Raw genomic sequence first — 14361 nt, 5'->3', positions numbered from 1 at the left:
AGGGCAGGCTTCCTCGGGCCCCCTTCATGCAGGGGCCCCATAGCAGTCGCCTTCCCTGCCTACACTGTAGCTACGCCACTGCAGCAGAGGAAGGTGTCCAAATTATAACAAAAAAAAGGTCCTTTTGCCAGCTGACAAACACATAACTAATGGAGACTTTTGATAGAGTGCTTGGAAAGCCATCATTCCCAAAGAGCGAGTGATGATCACGGAGGCTGCTGAAAATGCCTGGGCAAAGCACCTTCGGGGGACATGAAATAGTCTATGAAGGCTTCTCGCACCGGCGCAGCACAGTTGGAAGGCCGGCCAAGGCCACAATTGACAGGAATGCCCTCAAAAGCTGCATCTGGCTCCACATCTATGTCCGGACCATGATAGTCACGCAGAAAGTTGTGAAGCACACATGCAGCTTTGATGACATTGTGTAACGCCTGGAGTAGTGGATCCTCTGGACCGTCACTAGCGATAGCACTAACCTCACCAGGGAGCGGAGTCTAAGGGGCCGCTGGTTTTTACCAAAGCCCGCCGCAAGGCGGGATGGACTTGATGGCTTGGTTGCTAGTGACGGTAGGCGAGGCGTGGCAGGAAACAGTAGGCAGGAGATAGTGCAGGCAGAGGTCTGTAGACGTGATCGCAGGTGGCAGACAGGACTCAGGAACAATGGGAAGGCAGCGGGCAAGGACTAGGGACAAGGACTGCAGACAGGAACAAGGGACAAGGATTAAGGTCAGGAACAACAGGGAGCTGGGCCAAACGCTATGGGAAGCATGCAGAGGCTCCAACACCTGTAGTGGGGCAGGGCTGGAATTTATAGGGAGTGATAAGTGCAACTACCCAATTAGAGGCGGACTGGCCCTTTAAATCTGAGACAGCCGGCGCGCGCGCCCTAGGAGGCGGGAAAGCGCGCGCCGGCCGGCATAGACGGAGACAGGAGCGGGGCGAGGTAAGGCGCCCCCCGGGGCCGAACAGGTAGCAGCGCCGGGTCCCTGCACAAGGACCCCGGCGGCTGCATGGGGCAGAGGGAGGTCGCGGCGGCGGCCCGGAGCCCGGGCCGCCGCCGCGGCCGTGACAGTACCCCCCCCCCTTTGGCCTCCCCCTCTTTCTAGCCTGCAGGAACCTCTTGATGAGATCTTGGTCCAGGATGTTAGCCTCGGGTTCCCAGGACCTCTCCTCAGGACCAAATCCTTTCCAGTCCACCAGGAAGAACCGTCTCCCTCTGACAGTTTTCATGGCCAGAATGTCTTTAACAACGTAGACGTCGTCAGAGACGGCTTGTGGAGCAGTGAACGAAGACTTATTGGAGAACCGGTTGAGGACCACTGGCTTTAAGAGGGAAACATGGAAGGCGTTCGGAATCCGCATAGTAGGGGGTAGGCGGAGTTTGTAGGTGACAGGGTTGATGCGTTTTAGCACCGAGAAAGGACCGAGGAATCGAGGACTCAACTTGTAGCTGGGAATCTTGAGTCGGACATATTTGGCCGAGAGCCAGACTTTGTCACCTGGGAGAAAATTTGTGGCAGGTCTTCTTCTCTTATCCGCCTGGTCCTTCATGCGGTCAGATGCCTTGAGCAAAGATTGTCGAGTCTGTTCCCAGATCGACTGCAGGTCAGATAACAACTCCTCCATGGTTGGGACCTCAGAGGATGGAGAGAGAGGCAGAGGAGGACGAGGATGATGACCATAGACCACATAGAAGGGTGACTTGCCTGTGGAACTCGAGTCCAGATGGTTGTAGGAGAACTCCGCCCATGGAAGCAGACTGGACCAGTTGTCCTGGCGAGCGGAGACGAAGTGTCGAAGATAACTGCCAAGGACCTGATTGACCCTTTCCACTTGCCCCTTGGTCTGGGGATGATAGGCCGATGAGAAATACAGCTTCACTTGGAGTTGAGAGCAGAGAGCACGCCAGAATCTGGAGACGAATTGTGAGCCTCTGTCAGACACTATATAAAGAGGAAGACCAAGATATGCTGAAAGACCAGCTGGGCCAGGCGAGGAGCTGATGGTAGTCCAGGAAGAGCCACGAAGTGGGACATTTTGGAGAAGCGGTCAGTAACAACCCAAATGACCGTGTTACCCGCAGATGGAGGCAAGTCTGTGACAAAGTCCATGCCTATATGGCACCAGGGGCAGTCTGGAACTGGCAAGGGCTGAAGTAGGCCGGCAGGTTTTTAATGGGAGGACTTGTTTCTGGCACAGATGGTACAGGAAGCCACAAAGTCCTTGACATCTTGGAGTAGGCTAGGCCACCAGTAGTGGCGGGAGATTAGTTGCCCGGTCTTTAGAACTCCCGGATGCCCGGCCACCATAGAGGAATGACCCCATTTCAAGATGCGTCTTCGAAGAGCAGGGCGCACATACCGGGAGGCAATCTTTGAAGAGTGGATGTGGCGACTGGCACTAGGCGATCGAGAGGTATAATGTGGCGAGGAGAGTCCTCTTGTCCCATGATGTCAGATGCTCGGGAGAGAGCATCGGCTTTCACGTTCTTCTCAGCCGGATGGAAATGGATAACGAAGTTGAAATGTGAAAAGAAAAGCGACCACCTGGCCTGCCGGGGATTGAGACGTTGGGCCGATTGGAGGTAGAGAAGGTTCTTGTGGTCCGTGTAGATATTTACCGGATGCCTAGCCCCCTCTAGGAGGAGATGACGCCACTCCTCCAGTGCCAACTTAATCGCCAAGAGTTCTCGGTCGCCAATAGTATAGTTCCTCTCGGCAGGGGAGAAAGTCTTAGAGAAGAACCCACAGGTTCGGGTTTTGCCTGATGCGTCCCTTTGCGAAAGGACGGCTCCAGCGCCTACTGAAGACGCGTCGACCTCAAGTGAATATGGCTTGGTGGCATCTGGGTGAACTAGCGCAGGAGCAGAAGCAAAGGCTGACTTTAGGCTAGTGAAGGCTTGCTCAACCTCAGGTGGCCAATGCCTGGGATCCGCCTTCTTCTTAGTGAGGGCCACGATGGGTGCGACCAGGGTAGAGAAGTGTGGGATGAACTGCCGATAGTAGTTGGCAAATCCTAGGAGGCATTGGATAGCTCTGAGTCCCACAGGACGTGGCCACTGGAGAACAGCTGAGAGCTTGGCCGGATCCATTTGTAGACCCTGGTCGGAGACGATATACCCAAGAAACGGAAGACTGTGCTGATGGAAAACACACTTCTCTAGCTTGGCGTACAGATGATTGGCCCATAGTCTTCGTAGGACCTGACGCACTTGTGCCACGTAAGTCTGCTGGTCAGGGGAGAAGACCAAAATGTCGTCAAGATAGACGATGACGCAGACATAGAGGAGGTCTCGGAAGATGTCGTTAATGAATTCCTGGAAAACCGCTGGGGCATTGCATAGGCCGAATGGCATGACCAAGTATTCGTAGTGCCCATCTCTGGTGTTAAAAACGGTCTTCCATTCGTCTCCTTCACGAATACGGATTAAATTGTACGCTCCCCTGAGGTCCAGCTTAGAGAAGATCTTGGCTCCACGGAGACGGTCGAATAGTTCAGGGATAAGTGGAAGAGGATACCGGTTCTTGACTGTCACCTTATTTAGGCCCCTGTAGTCTATGCATGGGCAAAGAGAACCGTCCTTCTTCTGTACAAAGAAGAATCCTGCGCCAGCAGGGGATGTGGATTTGCGAATGAAACCCTTTTGTAGGTTCTCCTGGATGTAGGAAGACATGGCCTCAGTCTCGGGCACAGAGAGAGAGGGAACACTCGACCTCGTGGAGGAAAAGTTCCAGGAAGGAGGTCTATAGGACAATCATATGTCCGGTGAGGGGGTAGAGAGTCCGCCTCTTTGGCAGAAAAGACGTCAGCCAAGTCTTGGTATTCTGCCGGTAGGCCGGGTAGAGGCTTGACGGAGTCAGGTGACGTCACAGAGCCCTTGGGCTGAGGAAGCTTCAGACACCGGTTAGGGCAGTCCAGACCCCAACTGGGAATCTCCTCGGTTCTCCAGTCTAGCTTAGGGGTATATAATTGCAGCCAAGGTAGACCCAGCAGGATGTCGGAAGAGGAATGGCGCAAGAAGTAGAAGGAGATCTTCTCCTGATGCAAAGCGCCCACCTGGAGGACTAGAGGTGCAGTCTGGTAGAGCACAGCTTCAGCAAGAGTCTCGCCCGTGACCGAGGAGATAGACAGGGGTCGGGCTAGCTGGATCACGGGTAGCCGCCATCTTTGGACCAAGGTAGCTGCAATGAAACTGCCCGCAGACCCGGAGTCGATAAAGGCAGTAGTCTGGTGAATTTGTCCTGAGGGTGTCTGGATGGAAACTGGCATAGACAATCTTGGAGAGGTGGCATTCACACCTAGGGAGGCCTCTCCTACCAGACCTAGGTGCGAGCGTTTCCCGGACACTGAGGACGTTGGGGACATCTCTGCCGGAAGTGATCAGAGCCACCGCAATAGAGACAGAGATTCAGCTCTAGTCGACGAGCCCTCTCATGAGGAGTCAGGCGAACTCGTTCTACTTGCATTGGAATCTCAGGAGTCGACTGGGGTACAGGAGCAACAGGATTCTGGAACACTGGTGCTAGGCGATGGCGATGGGGCAGGCTTAGTCGTCGTTCTTGCCGGACCTCCTCCTCTCTCTAGGAAAATCGGTTGTCGACTCTGGTAGCCAGTAGGATTAGATCGTTCAGAGATGTAGGGAGGTCGCGGGCGGAGAGCACGTCTTTCACCTGACTGGATAGGCCCTTCTTGAAGGTGGCTATTAGAGCGGCCTCATTCCAGTCCAATTCAGCTGCCAGGGTGCGGAACTGGATGGCGTAGTTACCAACAGAGGAGCTCCATTGAGAGAGGTTGAGGAGAGAAGTCTCAGCAGAAGTAGCACGGGCAGGTTCCTCAAAGACGGAGCGAAACTCGGCCAGGAAGGTTCGGAGATTGGCAGCAACAGGATCATCTCGGTCTCGAATCAGGAATCCCCTGCACAACTTTGGATCGCCTCCATATTTACTCGGGGGGGCCAGTCGAAGTCTCGAGGTGGCTGCAGGTGGTGGTGAGCGCTGAGCTGTAGTATGCTGCTGTAAGGCGGCAGTCAGTTGCTGGATCTGCTGCGACTGTTGCTGGATTTGTTTAGCCTGTTGAGCGACCACTCTGGCTATGTCACGGAGATCAGGCACCTCGCCGGGATCCATGGTTGGAGCCTACTGTAACGCCTGGAGTAGTGGATCCTCTGGACCGTCACTAGCGATAGCACTAACCTCACCAGGGAGTGGAGTCTAAGTGGCCGCTGGTTTTCACCAGAGCCCGCCGCAAGGCGGGATGGACTTGCTGTGGCAGGCGACCCCCAGGTCACTACCCCTGGCTTGGTTGCTAGTGACGGCAGGTGAGGCGTTGCAGGAGCAGTAGGCAGGAGATAGTGCAGGCAGAGGTCTGTAGACGTGATCGCAGGTGGCGGACAGGACTCAGGAACAATGGGAAGGCAGCGGGCAAGGACTAGGGACAAGGACTGCAGACAGGAACAAGGGACAAGGACTAAGGTCAGGAACAACAGGGAGCTGGGCCAAACGCTATGGGAAGCATGCAGAGGCTCCAACACCTGTAGTGGGGCAGGGCTGGAATTTATAGGGAGTGATAAGTGTAACTACCCAATTAGGGGCGGACTGGCCCCTTAAAGCTGAGACAGCTGGCGCGCGCGCGCCCTAGGAGGCGGGGGCGCGCGCGCCGGCCGGCACAGAACGAAGACAGGAGTGGGGCGAGGTAAGGCGCCCCCCGGGGCCAAACAGGTGGCAGCGTCGGGTCCCTTCACAAGGACCCCGGCGGCTGCATGGGGCAGAGGGAGGTCGTGGCGGCGGCCCGGAGCACGGGACACCGCCGCGGCCGTGACACATTGTCAACTGTTGCCTCAGTCAGCTGCATAGCACTGGTGAAGATCCTCCACTTACTAGTCAGGATCCCGAAGGTGCGCTCCACAAAGTGTCGTGCCCGGGTCAGCCTCATGTGGAAGTTCCTCCTCCGGACATCCAGGCCCCTCTGTGGGTATGGGCGCAGCAGGTTACTCATCAGTGGGAAAGCCTCATCCGATACCAGGACGAAGGGAACTGGATGCGTGGTACCTGGGAGAGGACGTGGAGGGGGAACAGTCACTTGATTTAAAAGTACTTGCCTCCCTAATTTCGATGTCATCAGCACTCGGGAGTCCCCCGTACCTCCATAGGTGCCGACTTTGATAGCCAGAAATTTACAGTTCACATCAGCCACCGCCATCAGGACCACTGAAAAATACTTCTTATAATTGAAGTACAGTGATCCTGATCGTGGTGGCTGCTGAACTCGAACGTGCTTACCGTCAACTGCACCTATGCAGTTTGGGAAACCGGCCACAGACTGAAAGCCTGCTGCTGCCTGCAACCATGTCTCCTGAGTTGGACTGGGCATCGAAATGCGCTGCAAGTGCTCCCAAGTCACGTGGCATGTTGACCTCACAATTCCGGAGATGGTAGATTTACCAACACGGAATTGGAGGTGCAACGATGCAAAACTGTCCCCAGTTGCAAGATATCTGGAAAAAAAAGAGAAAGACAAAATTAGGGCCATGCAGATACATCAAATTCTCAACAATAAAGTAATACATAATTTTAGTTCACTATGTCGAAAGGCAAGATTACTACTAAATTAAATCTTTAGTCATTCTCTTTTACATACATCTAGCACATTTTTCATAATTTCTCAACACAAAGAAATAGATAATGAAAATATTCACCTTAACATAATCATCAGTCGTTCTTTGGGAGTGATGGCTTTGCGCAATCTGGTATCCTGACGTCGTAGGTGAGGACTCACGATTTCAAGCAGTCTATCAAAAGCCTCCATTGGCATGCTGTGAGTAAACATTAATGATTATTGCATTTAGTAGGATGCAAAGATTACATAGCAACCAATCCAAAAAAGGTGAGGTTTACTTACAGCCTCAGCTCCTCATACAGCTGACCAATGCGCCCACTTTCATTTCTGGACATGTTAATAGGGTAAACCCAAAAACGCCTTGGTTGGCGGATTTGCTGTTAATTAAAAATTAATTACATTAATTAATTAAAAAATTATAAAATATTAATACAAACATTCACTAAAAACATCATCAAGTTAAAGTGTCACTGTCGTGAAATTTTTTTTTGCAGAAATCAATAGTCCAGGCGATTTTAAGAAACTTTGTAATTGGGTTTATTATCCGAAAAATGCATTTTTATCATGAAAAAGCAGTTTGAAGCTCTCCCCCCTGTCTTCATTGTTCTCCTATGGAGAGAGCTAAAGAAAAGACCAAAACAGGACAACAAAGAGTTAATCTACAAATCCCTCACGGGATATCTCCTGTGACAGTCACCAGTGACCTGTCTGAGCTCGGATTACAGCTGTCACCCAGCTCAGTGCCTGTAATCCTCTGTTATCTGCTTTCTGCTGCGGCTAACTCCCTCCTTCCTCCTCCCCCCTCCCCTCTCCCTAGAGCAGACAGGGTACGTCTCCTGCAACAAGTCACAATTTTCAGATTTTTCAGAGTGGATGAAAAAGAGGAAGGAGGGGGGGGGGGACCTGGGAAAAGGCTTTTTACATGCAGATAATGGCAGATTTGGCTAATAAATTCAATTACAAAGTTTCTTAAAATCGCCTGGACTATTGATTTCTGCAAAAAAAAAAAAAATACGACAGTGACTCTTTAACCAAATTGATGAAGGCATAGATATTAAGAATAATTTTTGGCATGTACTCTTAATTAGCATTATATGGACAGAGAACAAACATTGCTACAAACATAAAAGACATGATGAAAACGGAGTCCATTATTCATTTAAGAAACGAGTATTTCAGAACAAATACTCCTGCCATGATAATAGAAATCTAAATATAACATACCTGACTTCGGCAGCGCTGGCGGCGGCGGCGGATCACATGTACCGCAGTGGAGAGAAGTAATTGTAAAGATTCATCTGCTTCATCAAGGTCGATCCTGACATCTTCGACCAGTGGTCCCAAATCAAAGGTTTGTTCAGCTTGCTTGCTTGCAACAGATTTTGATGATGAAAATGTCTGCTGGGCAGGCCAAAGAGGGTGTTTTTTAAAGCCATAGTACCTCCCAGGGGTCGGATTTTTAATTTCCTATGTAAATGCACGGGCGTATTCCGCGTCAATTTTTGCGTCAATTAAGCTTCATTTCCGTGAGTATTCCGCAACGCAATTAACTGGACGGAAAAATCATCTCCCATTGACTTCTATTGGGTTCCGCTAGCGGATTCTGCCCAAAGAATTGACATGTCAATTCTTTTGGCGGAACGCGGATCCGCAATGGAAAATTCCTGACGGAAATTCCGCCGTGTAAACAATTCAGCGGAAAACCCATTCTACACTATAGTAAAATCAAATGTTCATTTTTCACAGGCGGATTCCGCCAGATTTTTGCCGCAGAATCCGTGTGAAAATCCACGAGAATTCCTCAGTGTGAACCCACCCAAATTCTGCTCAAATTCTGCCAGAGCTGAAAAGGTGAGGAATTTCAAGCAGAAAACTTTCTGCTTCAACTTCTCAAGAATTGCTCAGTGTGCATATAGCCTTAAATTGGATTACATAACTGTATAGAGTTCATCACACTTCATTACCAGATACAGCTGTGCAGTAACAATGTATCACTGGGAATTAACTTAAAATACTGGCAAGCATGAAAAGGTTGTGTGCCATTTTATGCAATGAAATTTTATTCATGGAACACAATGACCCCTGGTGGACAAAATATATCACTATGATTTTTTTAACAGCCTTGAAATAAAATATCCACAAAATCAGATGTGAAGAGTACAAAAAAATAAATGAAACATAAAAATAAAACATTATATAACACCCTCATACACATACTGTATATTTTCTGAAAATAGAAACTTGGCACACCATAAAATACCAACAATAACTTTACATTCATAGGCACTTTCTTGCATTTTAGTATCAAATTTTAACCTTTTAAAGTAAACAAATGTATAAAATGTGACTTTGGCGCTAGAAGTCTGACCCAAGAAGAGAATGAAACAACAAAAGTTCAGGGCAGTTTCTAGGTCATTTTGGCAACATGGAGCTGGCCTTCCTCTCTTCTGGTTCTCTGCCCTCCTTTCCAGCCAGTCAGCTGGAGGATCCTTCTGCTAGAGAGATTAGGGGGTGGTGCTCGGGGCAGTGATAGGGAGATCAATGGGGTTTGCAGGGAGGGAGGGTTTGGTGGGTGCTGGCTGGTGCAGACATTTAGCCCAGAGCTTAGTGGGGTCCGGGGGAAAGGGGCAGAGCATTATGGGCCCCTGGGGAGAGCTGTGGACTGTTGCTCACCGTCCGCTGACCAAACACCCCCAACCTTGCGACTTCCCAGCCACCCTACTCCTTCCCCCGGACATGGCCCACATAGAAGTCAATCACCCTAAATAGTGCCCCATAAAGTAGCCATTCCCCCCATAATGCTCCATATAGTAGCCTGTCCAGCCCCCATAATGCCCCATACAGTAGCCTATCTCCCCCATAGTGTCTCACATAGTTGCCAGTCCCCCCATAGTGCCTCATATAGTAGCCTGTCCCCCCCTTAATGCCCCATATAGTAGCTTGCCCCCCCATAGTGCCCCATATAGTAGCCTGTCCCTTCATAGTGCCCCATATAGTAGCCTGTCTCCCCACAGTGCCATATATATCCATATAGTAGCCCCCCCCCCTTCCCCATAGTGCCCCCACCAGAAAAACAATAATTCACCTGTTCTGGCTTCCCAGCAGCTCCTATCGGTAGCACACGTTCTCCTGTCGTTCTACAGCACAGGCAGCCAGGTACAGAGATGCTGCCTGTGCGGGGTCTCCCTGCAGATAAATTGGCAGAGGCTGCAGGTCACATCCAGCGCAAGCAGCACCCCTGTACCCTGCTGCCTGTGCCGGAATATTAGAGAGGAGCTGCTGGGGAGCGGGACACGTGAGTTGCACTGGTAACTCAACCACCCCCCCACCCCAGACCTGAGAACTAGATGCGCCACAGCCGCGCTGCTAATGGGTGGCTAAGGGCCGCCACTGGACTAAGGGAGCTGCCAGACACTCGATCCGGCAGCAGCCCTTAGGGCCCTATTTCACCGGACGATTATCGTTCAGATTATCGTTAAATCGTTTGAATCTAAACGATAATCGTTTGGTTAAAATGCAATTAACAATTAACGACCGAACGAGAAATTGTTGATTGCTTTATAAGACCTGCACCTATTTTTATCGTTGCTCGTTGGCAAAATGTTCGCAAATCGTTCGCATTGAATAAGACGTCGTTCAGTCATTCGCAGTAGATACGAACGCAATAGCGAAGAAATAGCGAAGAAAATACGATCGTAAATACGATCATAAGTAACGATTATCGTTCCATGGAAATGAGTGAACGTTTTCAGGTCTTTTGCAATAGCGGTCGTTTGAGATTGTTAATCGTTAACGATTATGCGAACGATAATCGTCCGGTGGAATAGGGCCCTTAGCCTCCAATTAGCAGTGCTGCCCAAGGGAAAAGACGGTGCTGGGTGAATGCGGAAGGGCTGGGTGCTGTCGGGTGCCGCCGGGGCACCCCCTAGCTGTCAGTGCCCCGTGCGGTGGCCCGGCCCACCCGGTCCTAGAAACAGCAGTGCAAAAGTTGATGAAAGTCCTGATTGACTAAATGTTCAACTTTGGCAGAAATTTAAAGGTTCTCCTTAAGGTGCCCATACATCTTATACCAAAGTCAGCCAAAACTGCTGTAATATGTATGGAGGGCTCCCAACTGTCCACCCACAGATGATGTCAGTGGAGAGAAGGGCGTGGTAATGTTGTGCCACTTGATGCTTTTCTTTTCATAAGGATAAGCAGGCTCCAGGGCAGTCTGGCTGCAGTTATCCTTTTTTTAAAAAAACATTTTTACCTGGCAGTACCAGGTAATGCATTTTGCTGTAAAACCATTGCCCATAGCAACCATATTACTACTCTTATTCTCAAAGCGGCCTTGGAAACATGAAATCTGGAATCTGACTTTTCATTTTCTGAGTGATGCCTGCAAAAAATGACCTGCGTGAAGCCACACCTGATCGCCACACACACTGGAAGTCACATCTGACCGTTGGTGCCCAATGATAGAGTGCTTTTGCTCAAGCACTCAGGGAACACAGTCTTTTACTATGAGACTGAACTGCATTACAACTACACCTGTGGGAAGGGGAAAGCACTTCACCTATCCATCAGAAGTATGGGAGTGGATAAAGGGTATGTGTACACTACGGATTCCAAGCAGAGAACTTCTAGTGGACTCCACCGCGTGCCTCTGCTTGAAGTTCCACCCGTCTAATAGGCTCCATTCTTTGCTTTGGCAGATTCCGCCGTCAGTCCAAAGAATTGCCATGTTAATTCTTTGGGCGGGCAGAACTTCAAGCAGGGGAGTGTGGCGGAATCTGCTTGAAGTTCTCCACTCGGAATCGGTAGTGTGCACATACCCCTACAGGGTATAGGATTAGTGAGAATGGGCAAGCTTCAAAGTGCGATTACTTGTGGGACTTTTATTACTGGGTAGTGGTGTGACAGTTTTATACCTTGTGACCAGGGGTCAGGCAGGTGCAGATTCTTGTGACAATAAGCATATAAGGAAATCTAGTAAGCCATAAAAAAAACTGTGTCCAGAAGATTTTTTTTAAAATACAAGTAGAAAAATGCTCTATGAAAAAAATTCTAAGGGCTTATTCCCACATTTCGTGAACCGCAGACAGCATGGCATGAGGTATCATTATATTAATATGTAGCTGTGTCATTACAGTGCTCTGAATATTCCAATCCTCCTGGCCTCTGCCTGCTGTTTACAGCCGCCAGTGAAAAACATAACCGTATAGGGGCCACAGCATTAAAACAAAACCATATATGGGCCACAGCATTGAATAACATGACTGAACAGGAGCCCACAGCATAGATAAACACAACCTTATAGGGGCCACAGCATTAAAAAAAAGCAACAAGCATATGTAGGCCCTAGCATTAAAAAACACAATCGTATATGAGCCACAGCATTGATCAAGGGGACTATATGGCAGAACCACATAAAAAAACCACCTCTCTATAGGGGTCACAGCATTAAAAAACACCTACGTATAGGGGCCACAGCATTAAGTAACACAACCGTATAGGGGGACAACATTAAAAAACACAATATATGGATTACAGAATAGATAAATACTGTATAGGGACCACAGTATTAAAAAGCACAACCATATAGGGGCCACAGCATTGATCAAAGGGAATATATGGTGTAACCACATTGAAAAACAAAAGCGTATAGGGGCACAAAATTGAAGAACAAAAGCGTATAGGGGCACAAAATTGAAGAACACTGTATAGGGGGCCCCATAGCAGTTGTGTGGTTTGCCTCCATGGTAGCTATGTCACTGCATGTTACTGCAATACTGTTATTGAGCAAACCCAGAATACCGAGACCAATATTACTAATAATACTAATATAGAAGTAACTATTCCTCCACACTATAACCAATGCCACTGCCACCACATAATTACTAATTCCACTGATCCAGTTGTGCATGGGCATTGCACACCATGTACAGTAAGTGATAAGTGACTCCTAATGTGTATTGCTTCACACAGTAACCCTGACCCTTTTGTGCCCCCATATAAGCAGTTATGCCCAATTTGTGTCTCTTTTTTTGTTTCTCCATGTGTCTGCAGCTAAATACTATAGGCTCCTCTGTGCATCCATATAGTAATTAGACCTCAATGTAGCTCTAAATAGCAGTTTGGTTCCTCTGTGTCCCCACAGTTGTTAGGGCCCCTAGGCAATCCCACTTGCAAGCAATGACCCCCCCCCCCCCCCCTTAGGATATTATCCTGTATATGATACCCCCTGGAGGCAATGACCCCCCACTCCCTATAGCAAATATCCCTGTATGTGATGCCCCCGATAGGCAATCTCCCCTTCTCTTTAGGCAATCCCCATGTAGGTCCTCTAGCTAATCTCACCTCCCGTAATAAGCCTCTCCCACCCCAGTAGGCATCATCCTTGTAAAACACAGACAAAAAACCACAAATACTCACCTGGCTTCCACGCCAGCTGACTGCCACATCCTCTTCCAATTTTTCCCCCTCCTCTGTCTGCACGTCACTCATGCGCTGGGGAACTGGGGGAGGGAGTGGCCTCTTGTGGCCAGGGGTATAATAAACAGAACTAGATTTGCATTTCCAGGGAAATACATACGTGCTTGAAAAGAGCACTCCTTTAACAGTGACTACCCTTTAAGAGAAACTTTAACCCTTGATACCCTTTCTTTAAGAGTGGCTTTGGTACAGTCCCTTTAAGAGCAACTTTGGTACAAACCCTTTAATAGCAACTTTGGTACAGTCCCATTAAGAGCAACTTTGGTACAGTGCCTTTAAGAGAAATTTTTGTGCAGTCCCTTTACCCCTTAAGGACGGGGCCCATTTTCGTTTTTGAGTTTTCGTTTTTTCCTCCTGGTGTTTAAAAGGCCATAGCACTTGCATTTTTCCACCTAGAAACCCATATGAGCCTTTATTTTTTGCGTCACTAATTGTACTTTGCAATGACAGGCTGAATTTTTGCATTTGGTACACTACAAAACCAGAAAAAAATTCAAAGTGTGGTGAAATTGAAAAAAAACAAAACGTATTTCTTTTATTTGGGGGAACTGTGTTTTTACGCCATTCGCCCTATGGTAAAACAGACTTGTTATGCATGTTCCACAAGTCGTTACGATTAAAACGATATATAACATGTATAACTTATATTGTATCTGATGGCCTATAAAAAATTAAAACCATTGTTAACAAACATACGTTCCTTAAAATCGCTCCATTCCCAGGCTTATAACGCTTTTATTCTTGGGTCTATGGGGCTGTGTCAGTTGTCATTTTTTGCGCCATGATGTGTTCTTTCTATCGGTACCTTGATTACGCATATACGACTTTATGATCGCTTTTTATTACATTTTTTCTGGATTTGAAGCGACCAAAAATGCGCAATTTTGCACTTTGGGATTTTTTTTGCGCTGACGTTGTTTACCGTGCGAGATCAGGAATGTGATTAATTAATAGTTCGGGCGATTACGCACGCGGCGATACCAAACATGTTTGGGGGCTTTTTACTATAAACACTTTTTTTTTTTTTTTACACATATACTAGAATATACTTTGATCTCTGATACTTTGATATATACTTTAATCTCTCATACTTTGTATGATATGGGTTTGTACCCTAAGAGCGACTTATTTAATGTCCCTTTAAGAGCGACTTGGGTACCATCCCTTTAAGAGCGACCTCGGTACTGTCCCATTAAGAGCGATTTGGGTACCGTCCCTTTAAGAGCAACTTCGGGACCGTCCCTTTAAGAGCGACTTGGGTACCGTACC

At 48.5% G+C, this 14361-nt stretch overlaps 1 protein-coding gene across 1 annotated transcript; it reads right to left on the bottom strand.

Moving 5' to 3' along the window:
* Positions 1–206: 206 nt before the first annotated feature.
* On the bottom strand, positions 207–13104 carry LOC138786528 (uncharacterized). The gene is made up of 6 exons (XM_069963509.1): positions 13033–13104; positions 7840–8016; positions 6898–6992; positions 6695–6811; positions 5821–6493; positions 207–431 (listed from the first exon to the last, which is right to left on the bottom strand). The coding sequence occupies exons 1-6, from the start codon at positions 13102–13104 to the stop codon at positions 207–209; spliced, it is 1359 nt and encodes a 452-aa protein (XP_069819610.1).
* Positions 13105–14361: the final 1257 nt, after the last annotated feature.

Source organism: Dendropsophus ebraccatus, chromosome 3 (genome assembly GCF_027789765.1).
Source record: "Dendropsophus ebraccatus isolate aDenEbr1 chromosome 3, aDenEbr1.pat, whole genome shotgun sequence".
Taxonomy (NCBI): Eukaryota; Metazoa; Chordata; class Amphibia; order Anura; family Hylidae; genus Dendropsophus; species Dendropsophus ebraccatus.
This window is presented reverse-complemented; position numbering and strand designations above follow the sequence as displayed.